General features: G+C 45.3%; 1 protein-coding gene across 7 annotated transcripts in view; it reads right to left on the bottom strand.

The window, feature by feature from the left end:
* The window catches only part of EP300 (E1A binding protein p300), a 132,677-nt gene that overhangs the window by 35,829 nt on the left and 80,342 nt on the right, over positions 1-16,506 (bottom strand). For 4 of the 7 annotated variants that reach the window (XM_037882383.2, XM_037882403.2, XM_037882395.2 and 1 more), the window contains exons 8-16: positions 15,971-16,108; positions 15,392-15,509; positions 14,554-14,728; positions 11,946-12,023; positions 11,013-11,122; positions 10,372-10,530; positions 9,529-9,972; positions 8,772-8,963; positions 7,552-7,708 (exon numbers count right to left, since the gene is read on the bottom strand). In XM_037882383.2, the coding sequence (XP_037738311.1) occupies positions 7,552-7,708; positions 8,772-8,963; positions 9,529-9,972; positions 10,372-10,530; positions 11,013-11,122; positions 11,946-12,023; positions 14,554-14,728; positions 15,392-15,509; positions 15,971-16,108 (1,571 nt within the window). The remainder of the gene's footprint in view (positions 1-7,551; positions 7,709-8,771; positions 8,964-9,528; positions 9,973-10,371; positions 10,531-11,012; positions 11,123-11,945; positions 12,024-14,553; positions 14,729-15,391; positions 15,510-15,970; positions 16,109-16,506) is intronic. The other 3 variants (XM_037882387.2, XM_043543973.1, XM_043543988.1) reach the window with 1 other exon arrangement.

Here is a 16,506-nt window from a genome sequence, read left to right as displayed (position 1 = left end):
TCTCCTGGACAAGCAGTTGCTCGTGAGAAGGGTCCCTGAAGAGGGACGGGGAAGGGGGGAGGGGGAAGAGAAGGAGGGTGGGCCACAAATTGCAGGGTGTAGGCTGAAGAAATTGTGTTGAGCACCCAGCAGTTCCAGGTTAGCCGAGACCAGACTGATCAGAAGAGGTGAAGGCAGTCGAGGAAAAAGAGGGAGGATGGATCCAATCGTTACCCTCTGTTCTACATTGGTGAGGCCTCATCTGGAGTACTGTGTCCAGTTTTGGGCCCCACACTACAAGAAGGATGAGGAAAAATTGGAAAGCGTCCAACGGAGGGCAACAAAAATGATTAGGGGACTGGAACACATGACGTACGAGGAGAGGCTGAGGGAACTGGGATTTAGTCTGCAGAAGAGAAGAATGAGGGGGGGATTTGATAGCTGCGTTCATCTACCTGAAAGGGGGTTCCAAAGAGGATGGATCTAGACTGTTCTCAGTGGTAGCAGATGACAGAACAAGAAATAATGATCTCAAGTTGCAGTGGGGGACGTTTAGGTTGGACATTAGGAAAAACTTTTTCACTAGAAGGGTGGTTAAGCACTGGAATGCGTTACCTAGGGAGGTGGTGGAATCTCCTTCCTTTGAGGTTTTTAAGGTCAGGCTTGACAAAGCCCTGGCTGGGATGACTTAGTTGGGGATTGGCCCTGCTTTGAGCAGGGGGCTGGATGAGATGACCTCCTGAGGTCCCTTCCAATCCTGATATTCTATGACTCTGACTCTAAATGACTGGGGTGTCGTCCTCGAGCGCACCCTCAAAATGACTGCTTCTGGCCTTCCTGGTTTCTGGGAGGGTCAGACTGAGCAGATGGGCGGGAAGGCTACGAGTGTCGCTGCTTAGACCCCTTGGCTCTGTCCTTTCTCCTGTAGGAACCCGATCGGGGATTTCCACAGGACCTGGACTGCAGGGGCAGAGGACGGAACAGCTTCCTGCCCTGCTGAGTGTGAAGGCCCAAGGAGCGGAGGGTGGCACGGGAGTCTTTAAAGCCATGGAGCCTGAGTCTGTGAGCTCAGAGAAGAACCCCACCCCCTCAAACGGGAGGTCCTGAATAGCGGCCTACATCTCTTGGGACAACCTGGAGGACTGCAACCAGTAGCTGCACCTCATGGCCAACACGGAGGCGACCACCCTGGCTGCTGAGTCAGTTGCATCCCAGGCCATTTGGAAAGCTCCCCAAGCCACCGCTCTACCCTTGTCTACCAAAGCAGTGAACTCCTGGGCTCAATCCTGTGGGAGGCCTCTTCAAACTTGTTAAAGGAGTCCCACAGGTTAAAACTGTACCTAACAGGGCCTGGTGGTTAGACACCCTGAACTATAGGCTGGCCATCCAATAAAATCTCTCTGCCAAATAAATCAAGTCTCTTGGCATATTTGTTCTTTCGTCTGCCACTAACGCAGCCAGGCCCGTGCCTTTCATTCACAGTGGACACAACCAGCGACACCACTGGAGGGTGCGTGAAGAGGGGATGACGACTGCATCACCTGTGGAGGAGCAGGTTTCCTCTCCCTCTCTGGGGACAGCTCCTTAAGTGCTGGGGTTTGGTGCGCTGCCCCTGCGTCAGATTTGGAACCGCGTTCTGACTCCGGTGCCAGCGGGGCCAGTTTGTCCGAGGTGGCCTGGGAGAGCTAGTGAGAACATGGGACCGGCATTACTGGCACGGATTCCAATACCACCATTGAGTGGGCCACCGTCCCTGCTGCCATGTTGTTGCTGCGGGTGCTGCGCCGGTCTCACAAGTCAGCAGCAAATCACCCCTTCTTGACGAGGGGCTGAACTCCCAGTCCGACTCGGACCACTGCCCTTCTGGCAACCAGGGCGGAATTGTCGAGGCCTGAGTCTGCGGACTGACTCTCGTCGGCGACCGGTGAGGTGAGGGCGAGAAACTGTGCCTGCCTGATGAATGGAGGGAAGGGGACCACTGCCGTGACAAGGAGCGGCCCCGCCTGGGCGAGGACCGACATCTGGGAGACCGTCTGGGTGAAGGTGACCTGGGCCTTGGCGATTTCAGACAAGAAGCTCACCAGTATGGTGGTATGGAGACTGGTGTCTCGATTCCGGTGTCCCACGTCTTGCAGGTGGAGAGCATGTTGAGGACCTGGACCTTCTCATTGGAGATCTAGGATACGGTACCGGGGTCCGAGACCACGGAGATCTGCGCCTGCGGTCTGGTGACCGAGGGTGTTCCACTGCCCTATGAGGTGGTCCCATGATCAGCTTGGCCTTAGATGTCAGGGTTTTAGCAGAGTCTGCTGCCTGGTGTAGCACCTGCGGTGCCAGTCGGCCTACTTGTTCTTTAGCTGCAGGGGCCACCTTGGGCAATGAGGGCCCTGGGAAGGACCGGGGTCCCCTGCCTCTCCCGGGAGTTGAATCCCTGGTGAAGCTCCGGGGGGCACCTGGCCTGACATCTGTCCTTTGCCCAAAGCCCTGTTTCATTCCAGTGGTAGGGGGCTCTTCTTTTGCTGCTTCTTAGGCACTGGCAAAGGGGAAATGGTGCCAGACAGTGCCTAGTGCCAGCGGTGTGCTCCATACCGAAGCCGAAGTGCTCGGCATGGGGTCCAAGTGGGAGGGCTCTGATGCAGGACCAAGTGCAGCCTCCATGAGGAGGGCCCTCAAGCAGATATCCCGCTCCTTTGGGTTCTACGTCGAAAGTTTTTACACATTTGACTCTTGTCCTTTCTATGGGATTCCCCCAAACACTTCAAGCAGCTGTCGTGGGGGGTCACTGATATGCATTGACCTGCTGCATGTCGAGCTTGGTTTGAAGCTGGGAGAGCGGGGCATGCCCCACTTCAGGGCAAAGTCCCATCCAGAACTCTAATTACCAACTAACCTAAAACTTAATGGCTAACTAAGTACCTACAAACTACATCTGAAGAAGATAAAGGCTGTAAAGAACTGCTAATGCTCTTGCGATCTGCAAGACAAGGTGCTCCAACCAATCATCACGGGCAGTAAGAAGGAACTGAGAGGGCGTAGAGTCAGTGGTGCCTAATATACCGACGCATGAGCGTGGCACTCAAGGGGGAACCACAGCCAACCCTACAGATACTGCTAAGGCAGAAGTCTCCAACAACTGTGCGAGTGGGTGCGCACACACCTAGAATGGAATGGACATGAGCAAGCAGTTGAAGAAGAAGAAGAAGGGCATCTGTCATGGAACCCTGGGCTTCCCCTTGATCTGGAGCAGACTCTTACATTTGTTGCTCAGGTTGGCTGCAAAAAGGTCTATTACTGGGTACCCCACTGGCGGAAGACCTAGAGCAAAATGTCTTCTTATTGACCATTTGTGCTGGTCTATAAACTCCCTGCTGATGGAATCCATAAGAGCGTTCCTCACCCCTGGAAAGTGAAAGCTTTTTAGTGAGACCTTCTTTATATAGAAGTTCCACAAGTGGATCGCTTCCTGGCATAACTGAGACAATACTGCACCTCCCTGCTTGTTCAGGAAAAACATAGCAGTGGTGTTGTCTGAGAACTTGAACCACCTGATTCCTAATGGTTCATGTAAACATCTTGCAGGCCCGACAAATAGCTTGAAGTGCCAGCACATTTATAAGGAGTGAAGCCTCATGAGGCAACCTAAGCACTTGAGCCTAAAGTCGACTGAGATCCCTCCCACCCCACACACACATCCTACCATGGCAACCCTCAGTAGATGTGTATGTCACAAGAGTCATATTTGGTTCTGGTATGAAAAAGGAAACCCCTTTGCATATGTTCTGATGGTCCAACCACCAATCCAGGGACTAAAGCACTCAGGCAGGTGCAAATGTCCTGTGAATGTCTGCTTGGCTGATATACCAAGTGGAGCCAGGTCTGCAGACATCTGATGTGAAGTTTAGCATGCAGAGTCACATACATGCACATGGCCATGTGACCCAGGAGTTGTGGACAAATGATCTGTTGTCCTTTGGTTGGATTTGAGGGTTTTGGACAGAGACTATGGACTGAAAACTGTCCACGGGGAAGAAAGCCATGGTGCACAGAGGACTGCTTCTATGAAGGTTTTTCATTGTGTTGTCATAATTCCGATTTCTCTGCATTTAGTTTTAAACCCATATGAGAGAACAGATGTCTGACGACGAGAATGCTGTTTTGGACATGGATACTTGATCTTCCCTGAAGTAGCCAACTATCTTGGTAAGGAAACATTTGTATACCTAGGCAGTGGGATGCTACCACCATCTTGCACTTAGTGAATACCCTTGGGGCCAACAATAACCCAAAGGGAAGCATCACGTACTGGTAGTTCTTGCTGCCTGCTATGAACCAAAGATAATTTCAGTAGTCAGGGTGTACTGCCACATGAAAGTAAACATCCTATAAATTGAGGGCAGCATACCAATCTCCACAGAAGGGATAACTGAAGCAAGTTGGTTTTCTAACTGGTTCATTTTTTTTTAGGTCTAGAATGGATCAAAGACCATCTTGTTGGGAATTGGGAAGTACTGGGAAAATAAACCTTTCATATCTGTGTTGATAAGGAACCTGCTGTATGCCTCCCAATTTAGAAAAAAAGACACTACTTCCTGAAGAAGGGATGGGAAAAGTGGGCTGGGGAAAGGAAAGGAATTTAACTGAATAATGAATCCCTCCCTTACTGTTTTGATGTAATTGGCTGATGTAATCTCTTTCCAAAAACTACAAAAGAGGTAAATGCTTTCTAAATGGTGGGAGATGAGATATAGTTGGTGTGCTGTCCTCAATCAAGTAGTCAAAACTGGCTTCGGAGTCCTAAGAGGTCTGGTGAAAAGGGGCTGCCATTGACAATGAATGTCTAGCAGGCTTAGACCTTCTTTTAGAGGTCTCCTGAGACCTTAGCTAACAGAATGGTCTGTAACATGTTTGAGGCATAAGCTGTTTTTTCTTTGTTACTGGGGTGTAACATCAATTCTGAAGTGATGGCCTCATCCAGGAAGACAAAATATTGGGGGGAGGGTGGGGTTATCATCTAGACATTCCTCCCTTGCATCCTCTTCCTCTGCTTGCTCCAACAAAAGAAGGGGCTGAGGGTTTGTAGGAGAATCTTCCCTAGAAGTCCCCAGTATGGGAGAAAGGAATCTCCCCTTAGACTGACAGGGGTCTAGACTCTCTTGGATCAGTCCAAGATGCCCAATAAAGTTGGGGGGCAGGGGTAGGTGTTCCATTCCAATCTTTGAACCATGCATGGTGGTATGCACCACACAGGGGCCTCTTTGTAAGAATGCCAATCTTGCCCCTTGATTCAGGCACCTCTAGAGCATGACCTGAACCTCCTTGGTGGAGATATGGGTCTACCATGGTCAAAGTCTGAAGGAAATACGACTCCCCTAGGTGAATGGAGGAGCTGCTCCAATTGACATTTGTGAGCATCTCGGCACCATCAAAAAATCGGGATCATGTCCTGAAGGTACTGACATGGAGGATGTATCCAACAGTCATGGAAGCGGGACAGGAAGGCAAAAGGATAGGCTGATGCTGTCAACGAGGGCTGTATTCAAGAAGCCAATGGAAATGATGGAGCCATGACTGTAAATGTCAGGGCCAACAGTATCAGTCGAGACTTACTATTGGTGCTGGACAATATAGTAAAGGAGAGTAAAGCAGGGGAAGACACAAAAGGTCCTTTGCTGCAAGTAAGGCCTGTAGTGTTGGTGGCACCAAAATCAGAGGCAAATGTTCTGTTCTCACTGCCTATGGTATGTATAGGACCCAAATGCTGAGGATGAGGATGCTCTAGATAACAGCAGAGATGCTGGTCTCGATGGAACCAGAGTGGATGGTGCAGTCTCAGATAGTGCTGGTGAGAATCAGTGTGCAACTAGACCTTGACTTGGCCCCGGAAATCTTCTGAGATTTTCCTGTGAGGTGAAGAGTGAGGCTTCAACTCCCTACCAGTCTCAGAAGACAAAGATGGTTAAAATGCCTTGAAGAGGCTGCGAGAGAAGAGAAAGAGTGGTGTTTCTCAACAAATCTGGGCTCAGAAGCTGAGACAGCTGGAGGGACACTCCTCATGGACAAGTTGTCCATCCTCTTGCGATTAGGGTCAGGTTCTGAAGAGGAATGCATTGCCTCTTCCATAAAATGGATTTTAAGGCAGAAATTCCTCCGTTTCTTCCTCCATGTTGGAAAAGAGGCACCAGTAAGACATTTGTGTCTCACATGCCCATGCCCATCCCCCTCCCCAGGCAAATTAGGCAGCTTTTGTGCCTATCCATAACAGTGATCATGGCCCTGTTTATTTGAAGGCTGTGGATTTTTTTTCCATATTAAACTAAGCCTAAACTATAACTCTAATTATGTGTAACAGAAGTATTTCTCTAAAGGCTGGACAATCAAAGCTAAACAATGACAGGGAGTGCCAACTCTCACCACAGGCACCAAGAAAGAACTAAGAAGGAGGTGGTGGCCATTCCCCTTTTATGCCCTCAGCTCCCAGCATGAAGACAGCAGTGACGCAGACTGCCTTGGTGATACAGCTGGCAAAAGTCTCTAACTTGAGTGCACTGGAGGGTGCATGCACCTGCAGTGGAATGTACATGTTCACAATCACTTGAAGGAGAACAGGGTCTTCCTGCATTATAGGAGTTCAAACTGTAGTATCCAGTAAGATCAGCTAAATAGCTAAAATCTGATCAGTTAAGAGTAAATCAGCATAAACGATGGCAACCTCTGGCACAGATAAAAATGGTCCCTGAACTTTGGGGAACCGAAGGGAGGAACTACGCACAACACTGAACAGGTTTATCTGGCATCTGCAACCGGTTGGTAACCGCAGGGTACACCACAAACCTGGAAGTCGCCAAGAGAGTCTAGGTTGGCCGTTTTTGGAATGAGTCAATCCTTATTAATATGTAGAGAGTAAGCGTCATAATCCACTAACCTATAGGATAAGGGTACCCATAAATTTCTTAGGGTATGGAAATAAGATTTGGGTATAGTAGGTTGGGCCTGAATTACATAGCGTCAGGATCCTATAAAATACTATGTAAGAATATCTTAGAGTCTCTTTTCTTTGTTCCCCTATATTCTATAGACTATCTTCTATCAGCTCAGCTTGTGTAGTATAGTATAACTACTCAACATTCCTAACTATTGGGGAACCATTGTGTTATTGGGCATACCAGAAGTAAAGATGGTCCCTCACCTCCTATTACTGGGTCCTCACGGAATGGTGAGAGTATGTTAGATTAAGGTACTTATAATAGGAAAGTTACCACCAGGAGTTTTGGAATTCTTTTACTGTTTTGCAGTCATAAGTTTCATACCATTTATTATTCTTTTGTTAATCTCAATAAAGCTTTTATCAGTTTGGTATTGTCCTCAGTGCAAGTGTTTGTGCCAAGCACCCCGAGAGTCCTCTCCCGATATAGAACTCTGAGTTCTCGGACCCTTTAGTCTGAATTGGACAAGAACCTATAAATCTTCTGTTCGGATGGCATCAGTGGCGAGCCATAACAACTAACCCATAATATTCAGGTCAACACCCCCCAGAGATTTGAATCCCAAGACCACAACAGTTTTCTTGCTTACTTTTCCTCTTAGACTGTCCTGGTGCTGGAGAAGACTGAGTAGCTGGAGTATTGGGTCTTTCTTCCTCTTCCTTCATTTCTGACTTCACTTCTGGTTTCTTCTCTTCTTGCTCCATTGGTGCTGTTATGCATTCCTTCACCACTGGTTCCACTTTAATCTGAAAAGCAGATCAGATTCCCTTCACTTAATTCAATATAAGCCCCTCATTTGCTCTTGTGGTGAGGATATAGTAAGGCAGTGTCTCTTCTGGGCTTAGCTACGACTTGCCTGCCATTTTTTCCTTTGGAAAAAATGACCCCTCCTCACTCATCCCGGCTCTCACCTAAGCTCCTTCTTCACTTCTCCCCATGTGGTCTCTGCCAAGGTTCAAATAGTTCTATGGGTAATTTATTTAACACTAAATCACAAAGACTGATCCCCCCACCCTTTCCTCCATCCCATGCAACTGGTGGGGAATCCCACCTCCCTGATCACTAGGATCTAGTCTCCTTTTTGGCTTTTAATGTGAGGACACTATAGTTTCTATCCCTGCCAGACAAAAAGTAAAGCTACTTTCCCATGAGGCCACAAGTTCCTTTAATGAAAAGTGATCAGGACTCTAGTTTTTCAGATCAAAGATATAACCCACAGCAGCACAGTTCACTGTTCTAGGGAATTAATCCTGTAGTGACTGATTACACTAGGGAACATTTTACAGAAAAACAACAGTTGCAGGCACATGCTCAGCTCTCACTGGGTTGGCAAAATTGAGGACCTCAATGCCAAGAGCCTACTGGCTGCTGCCACCATTTTAAGCACTGTCATCTACCCCCGCTCAGAAACAGGTCTAGGAGAGAGTGCCTAAAATAATGGTGCAGCTGGGATCTACAGCTAGCTTAGCCAGAGCCCTAGAGGGAACATCCTCTTCTTTCGCCTTCCTCTGCAGCATGGGGCACAGGTCACTTGCTGGAGGATTCTCTTCTCTCCTTGAAGTCTTTAAACCACAATTTGAGGACTTCAATAGCACAGGCATAGGTGAGAGGTTTTTCGCAGGAGTGGGTGGGTGAGATTCTGTGGCCTGCGTCGTGCAGGAGGTCGGACTAGATGATCATAATGGTCCCTTCTGACCCTAGTATCTATGAATCGATGAATCACAGCACTCTCATCTCTCTTCCACCTCCCATATGAGTACTGACCTTGCCCAACCAATTCATGCCAGAAAAATTTAGCTATCCTCTCACCTCTGGTTTCTCCTCCATCTGGAGTTCTGTTTGTTCTGGCCCCTCTTCTTCCATTTTAATATCCATTTTCACTTCCTGCAAGAGTGGCTGCTGCTGCTGCTCAGGGATAGTCTGTTGCGAGTTCACTTCTGTGCTGCTGGTGGATGGTGGGTTGGATACCTGCCCATCAATGCTTACAGCCGGCTGTGAAAGCTGCAGGGAAACTCACAGTGACTAAAAAGGGCCAAGCAATTATGCTGCAAAGTTTACTTCATTAAGATGTGCTTTTCATTTGCTATCATGTTTCCTCAAATTTAACTGCACCTCACTTATTCCCCTCCCTGGAAAAAAAAACCTGACTGTTGCACAACTCTGGTCTGAGGAAACATGCTATTGAAATCTGCTTTGGACAGCATGGCATTTTAACAATTTGATATGCCTACTGTACAATTCCACCCATACACATGCATGGAAATAAATGCATTAAGAAATACATCTACTATATTTTGAAGTAGGCTCCTGAGTGTGCACTAAAATTCTCTAAAACCCTTCCAACATGGAAGTGTCAGGGGTTCCAGTGTCCAGTTTACTGGTCCTGGGTCTTCAGACAAAAATGTACTTCTCAAATGTAATGCATACCCATATTGGTTCAGATGCCTATTAAACAGGTTGCTCACCATTGTCTTGGACATAGGACAAGTAAACAAAGATCCTGTCTGAAAGAGTCTCACATCTGAGTATCCCTGGGGAAAGCACAGAAATAAAAATATTTTCTTACAGGTGTTGTGGGGTGCTGAGGCTGCAGTGGTGCTGTTGGGGTGGGCACAGATGCAGTCGTGCTCTGTTGTGACAGGGGTTGCTGCTGTTGCTCTGCCGAAGGGGTGACTGGAACTGGAGGTTGGACTTGTGGAGGCAGCTGTGCCTGTGGAGGCGTTGGAGTCTGCCTCTGCGGGGGGTGCATAGTTTGTGACTGCGGTCCAGGTGGCATTGTCGTAGGGGTGGGGGCAGTGGTGGTGGCTGCTGGTGTTGCCTGCGGCTGTTGCTGCTGGGATCCCAGACCTGGGGGAGTGTGGTGAGGTGTTGGGGTGCGGCTAGGTACTGGAGAGGGAGAGTTTCGGTGCAAGGTAGGCTGTGGAAGAGGTGGGCAGTGAATATGGCTCCCTTGAGAACCTGGAGCCATTACAGGAGAGTTCACAGGACAGGAAGAGCTGGTCATTTGTGCCTGTGGGAAAACAAGTAAATATATACAATGACTTGAGACAACAAGTGCGAGGAGGGAAGGGATTACCTTCAAGTGGCCACTTTTTACCCGAGTTACTAACACCTATCAGTTTAAAAGTATGACTAGCAATACTGTTGACTTTTTGCATTTCATTTACTTTAGTGAAATGAATGGGATTGTTCAATTTGACATTTTTGTTCACATGCACAATGCTGCAGTGTTTAGGTTTCCCACAACTCCTAAGAAAAACTTAAATACAATTAACCAGTTTTCACTGATATTTAAATAAGCATTAAAGAACAACATTCCCTACTCCTCCAATTACCCAATTGAAAAAGAATAATAAAACCAGCTCACAGAGCCTGTCAGTGAAACTGCTCCCTTAAGTGAAGAACATACTTGAGACACTGGCGTCTGATTGCCAGGCTGGGTCATAGGCATGTTTGTCGCATTCATTCCTGGGGAGGAAGCAGGGAACTGGTTCTGTTGCAGAAACTGACTTTGGCTGGAAGGTTGGCCAACCCCCGGCTGCTGCATACGTGAAGCAAATCCCATCTGCTGGAAAAAAGGAAAGGCTTATTTCAGAGTGGATACATACCCACCCTTAAAAATAAAATTCTACAAAGTAACATCCACTGTATGGCAGAGCAATTGACAGATCTGACAGCCACTTACGTGATGCAGCATGGCAAATATGCTAATGCTCTGCTCAAAAGCAGGAAGATATTTTTACAGTTACTTCCTAATGCGGTTTATGATAGGAGTTCTGGAATTCAGACTGGGATCATGCCTCAAGTTTTTGGGTTAGTTTCTGATAAATTCCACTGTTTCAAGGCTGTACCTGCACACACAATTTAAATCTAAGCCAATATTAGCAGTTCCCTCACTGATTTGTAAAGACTGGCTACTCATAGTGGAGATGCAAAGGGAGAAACAACAGGACCATAGAGCAAGCAAAGAATTACTGTTTGGATAACCATAGTTAAACAGGAACACCAAACCTAAAGAGTTCAACATACTGGACTGAAAAACATCCTGACCTGGTTCATGGCCCCAGCCTGGCTTAGCTGTCCAGGGTGCTGAAGAGGAGGGGTTTGCCGAGGACCCATGGGTGACAGTTGCATGTTCATCTGGCCAAACTGGTTCATTCCTGTGTGTTTACCCCAAAAAGATTTTAAAACAAAGGTTTCAGTTCTCATTTGGATGTCATTCAATGTTTGAACAGGAACAAATATTGCCTCTGCTCTCCTAATTTTATTTCTACCAACACACATCTTTCAGTATGCCACAACGTATTTCAGGCTCTAATTTAGCTATTTTAAGCCTTTCAAAAGCAATGCACGTAAACCTAGTAACAAGCTTCTGGGTCAAAGGAATTGTTTTTGAGCCTGCCTTGAAGAGAAAGGATTTTTTTTGTTTACAAAGTATTTTACACACAACTCCAATATGCTAAGAGAAATCTGTCTTTACATTAACCAGTTGCTTGGCAGAGTTTGAAATCAAGTTTAACATGTCAACTCAAACTCCTTCACATTCCTTCAGAACACAAACTAGGCTTTCCTGAAAGACATGTGTATCTATGTCCCTACTTTCAGGTATGCGTTTTGGAGATTTTACTAATATTTTAAAATGTTGATTTACAAGAGACTATACTCTAATTTTAGAATCTGGAAAACTCTCCCCCAAAACCAACAGAACCATTCATCCAATCCACACTCTCAAATACCACCTTTTAATTTAACAAACAGCTGAAATCCAAGACAAACAGCTCTCATTCTTCCAGGATCATGAAGCACTATATCACAGGAGGAAGATGATTTTAAACAAATGGCACGGAAGAGCAGAGAAAACGACATTCTAGCAGACTCCAGAGAGGACTGCTTGATGTCATATAACCATTGGGGAAGGCAGAATCCAAGATTCTATCCACATTCATTTGGAATTATATGGGCTTCCTTTCTTTGGACACTTACCCGGCTGCGTCTGCATGCGATTCATCATCTGATTTGGCACACTGGCACGAATCATGGTTGGGTCAGGAAGGGGACCATCTGAAAAAGAGTTGGAGAAACAGAGGTTGGGGAGTTAAGACAACAGTCCATCCTCTCAAACTTCACTTTTACAACAATTACTTTATTGGGAAATATTCAAATTAACTCCAAACACAGTGAGACCATGTTAGGCCCTAAAAGATGACTCAATGGAACAAAGATGGAAAAACTTGTAAATACAAACACGTGCTATTTCTTAACCAAAAATAGTTTAAGAAGTCTGAACTTTGTGAAGTTGAGGACTAATTTGCAGCATATTAAGGAGCTACAATGACTAGATGCCAGAGGCTTAAAATGTCTCATGCACTATTAAGCAGCGTTAACACTGTTCTGTATAGGTTAAACAGCAGACTGACAAATTCAATTAGAGTACCAACCTTGAAAGGACCTGTATCTCATACACTGAAATCAAGTTCACAAACTTTATCAAAATGCATCCTCACTTTTAAAAAACCTTAGACTAACCAAATTGTAGAGCGACATTCTGAGGTGAATGGATGGCTCAGGGGATTGGGAAAAACATTTAGCTTTTTGCCTCTACATCACTAATTCCATCTAACCCCAGTCTGGTGAGCAAAACTCATTACAATACGATGGCTGTTTAGCAGCCTGCATGAAATTCAATATTCAATTAAATTCCTATTTGGAAAATGCTTCTAAAGCTCAAAAACTGAATGAGCACAAGAGAAAAAAATCCCCTCATTCTTAGAGGTAGAGGTAGGTGGCCTGTCAGGAGAATGGCCATACTGAGCAAAGGGAATAGCTCTGTGAAATAAGTTTACAGAGCTTCAATTGTACTTAGAGGACTTCAGTCTCCAGAGCTGTCAGTTCAGCACCTTGCACCAACACAAAACTAACCTTAAAAAACAAGTACGTTTTAGCACAAGTAATTTGTCATTTAATTATTACTGTAAAAAAGTGTTTTACTCAGGGAAACATATACAAGACAGACAGACCAACTGGAAGGGGAAAGAAGGCTAGAACATAGGATGGTGTCTGTCCCACTCCATCTGACCCCCCCAGTCTATTCTATCACACTGATCACCACAGCTGACATTTCTACATCCATTGTCTAACATTCCTTGGCCATGAGCAGATTTGTTTGTTGGACTGGTTGTGGGAGTTATAACATTGTAAGTGTAACGTGAGAATTTGAGCAAGAAATGATTGGAAATTTAGCCATCCATCAATCCAAGCCCTTAAGTTATTCCTCAGCATTACCCAGACGAAGCACACTGGGCCTGATGAGGTTTAAAGACATACCCAGGCAGTCCTGTAAAATTTGGTCTTGTCACCCCATTTATTTACGATGTCGGAGGGACTTTTGGAGTGATACTACAGACTTCAACATCAACACGCTAATATAATATCTAGTTCTACTTTTTTTTCCCCACAAAGACCAAACTATTATTTCTCGGATATCCCAGTACCTGGCCAAAGGAGAAACCTAGATAAAATCCATTGCATCCACAGCACTTAGGGGCTCCGTTTGGATAACATGGAAGCGATTATTGTGAAGGAGGGAGAAGCATTATGAGAAATACACTGAGATTTTGACTTCACCCACAGATGAGGGCATCTGTCCATCTGTCAAGGTGACATGCAATTTTTGGGGTCTTTTTGGACTTTTAATTCTAAATTCCCAAATGCATTTCTGGGCAAAAATATTTTTTACTTCTGAATGTTCAAGAGATTAATATACATCCTTTTGTCTCCACTGACAACCTCTGCAGTGTCTTCTAGGCATATGTCAGCTCCAGGCTAGCTTACAGCAATGTGCTCTCCACTTTGGATTACCTTTAAATAGCCACCGGGAAGCTGCAAAAAGTGCAGAATATGGCAACTTTATAGGTAAGGGCAGACTGTCAAGAGCACACCACACCAATGCTCTAAACTGGTTACAATTCAAATTCTCTCTTTTTTTTTAAGTTGTAAATGATTTATGAACCAGCTATCTCAGAGCCCTTTCCATAGTCACTATAACAACTGCCATTAACCAAGTTACATTTGACTTCAGTCCCCAGAGCTGAATTCTTCATTCACACTATGGTTGGGTATTCTCAGAAATAGGCTCAGCTCTGGAATTCACTCAGTTGATCTGTCAGAATCCAAGTCTTGCCACTTTTAGGACACAATACACGACAGCTCTGCGTACACTCTCCAAAACAAGTGTTTGGTATCCACAGACAGACAGAGGCAAGTTCAGTTAGTGCACAAGATCCCATGTGAAGTTTTGCCTTATCTTGTCAAACACCATTTTCTCCACCAATTGAGCGCAAGTTAACTCAGATTTTGCAAGTAGTTCTTGCAAAATCTCACACAGTGAATAGGCAATAACAGGAAAATGCTCTCACCACCGTACCACATACTATTACACACTGAGCCACTTCAAGTTCTTCTAGAGAATTAGGCAATTATAATTTTGTAACATTAGCTGTAAAATGGGGGAGAAAGACTCCCATTCAGGACCACTATAATGATTTCCCTGCACAAGGTATTCCCTTTTATTAACTAACCCAACTGTTCTTACTTGCAGACATCCCCGGTTGTGGCTGCCCCATATTGGGCCCTTGATTCATGGGAGCTGGAGGCATGCCTGGTGCATTTGGTATCATGTTCTGCTTCTGCAGTCTAGTCCTTCGCTTTTCCTCTAGTTCCTTCTGAATCTTATAGATCTTCTCAGCTAACAAGTGGTAGTACTCTGCCTGTTGGGGTATAAGGGACAAGAGAATAGTGGAGACATACAATAAGTAACGCTTATAGATTAAAAACTGATGACCAGGTTCAGTGCTGGGAAAGACTTCCTTCTCTCCCCTGCATATTAGAGTGCTGAGAAGAGATTTTCCCATTGGATTAGGTGAGCATATTACACAGTATTTCCTGCAACTGAAGACTGACTGACAGTGGAGATTTATTCTACCCATATTGTGCATTTATTTGACACATGCCACAGTAAAGGGTGAGCTCTGGGTTTATACTGTATTTGGGAGAAAATGAGAAACCTCAAGCATGGCACATGAGGATAAAAAGCTTTCAGACCACAAATGTGCGTCAAGCAAAAAGGCAAGATCTGAAACTAGGAAGAGACTGGAGCTTGCTGTTGCCCTTGCATATGCCAGCATCACCTTTAAAAAAATAAGTCTCTGCACTTTTTTCCACTTTTGGGTCACAACCTGTCAGTTAGGCCTCCACTCCCACCCCAGAAACACCACTTCATTTATTAATGGTACATTGAGACAGTATTTCAACACTGACCCCATGAATACCAGAAGCTGACTAGTCTCCATAGCAGTTGTGAGTTCTGTCCACTATACTGACAGACTCATGCAGGCTCTCTGCAGCTCTGGTGGGAAAATATGGCAACTCACCCTGCTATTTGCAGATTCATACATGTCACCTTCTACCTTCCGAGCATATGCCACCAGGTTCTCCATGCGCCTGTCTTTTAATGCTGCAGGGTCAGGGGTAGGAAATATGGCTTGGACTCTGAAGAGGGAAAAAACCATGAAAAAGATTGAAAACATGCATCTTTTGAATTGAAATAAAATGGCCCCAAATGAAGTTCAAACACAAAGGGCTTTAATCTCTATTTCAAGCTTCTAAAGAAAGTTAGAGATCATCATACATAGCAGCTTTAGGAGTCCCTATGACTCCATTGCTTTCACGATCTCTCCCCCAATACTGCCATTTTGGAGCAGAGGGGCATGTTTGATAAAATAGGGATCAGACCTAAAGTAGCATCGGATATAATTTTAGGATTTAACATAAGGAAAGCAAGTAAGCTGCTTCTCTCCTTTTGTGGGTGGGGCAGAGTGGGGTGCAACTATAAAACATTTTAAAAAGTTTCTGTGCTTATACTGACTCCTTAGCCTCCTATTCTTAGAAAATACTACAACCCTTCTAGTTCCCCCAACCTTCCTTGGCAGAGGGAGATACCAGATACCTACAGTTTATGAACAAGATGATTTCGGAGGTCCTGAGTAATATCTTCATGCCACTGTTTTCGAATTCCGGTGTTGGATGGCTGTGCTGCTGTTGGCATAGCTCCCAAACTGGTAACACTGGCGCTTTCACTCATCATGGGACTTCAATATAGAATAATAATATGTTAGAGGAGGAAAAAAATGCTAAACTTATGATCTTACATTAATAGTAATGTAATTTTATACTTAAGGATGACAAACCACTATTTACTATTTGATTTACACACTATATAGGAATCACTTCACTGATCAAGGAAGCAAACCCACCTCTGGAGTGAGGCAAGATGGATGTTAGTATGGAGCAGCACTACACAACTATTTAGGAGATTGACATCAACACTACCAAATCCAATGGAAAACAGAGCAACTACCTAAAAGGAATTTGGCCCTGACACTGGGGTTTACTTCATTTCCCTTGTAAAAAGTTTGACAGAAGTTGTAATTACCTCTTTATATCTCACCTGAAAGATGAGGCACCAGAGTGCCTCTTAGCCCCATGG

This window comes from Chelonia mydas, chromosome 1, assembly GCF_015237465.2.
Source record: "Chelonia mydas isolate rCheMyd1 chromosome 1, rCheMyd1.pri.v2, whole genome shotgun sequence".
Classification (NCBI taxonomy): domain Eukaryota; kingdom Metazoa; phylum Chordata; order Testudines; family Cheloniidae; genus Chelonia; species Chelonia mydas.
Note: the sequence above shows the minus strand (reverse complement) of the source record. Positions and strands in the feature narration are given on the sequence as shown.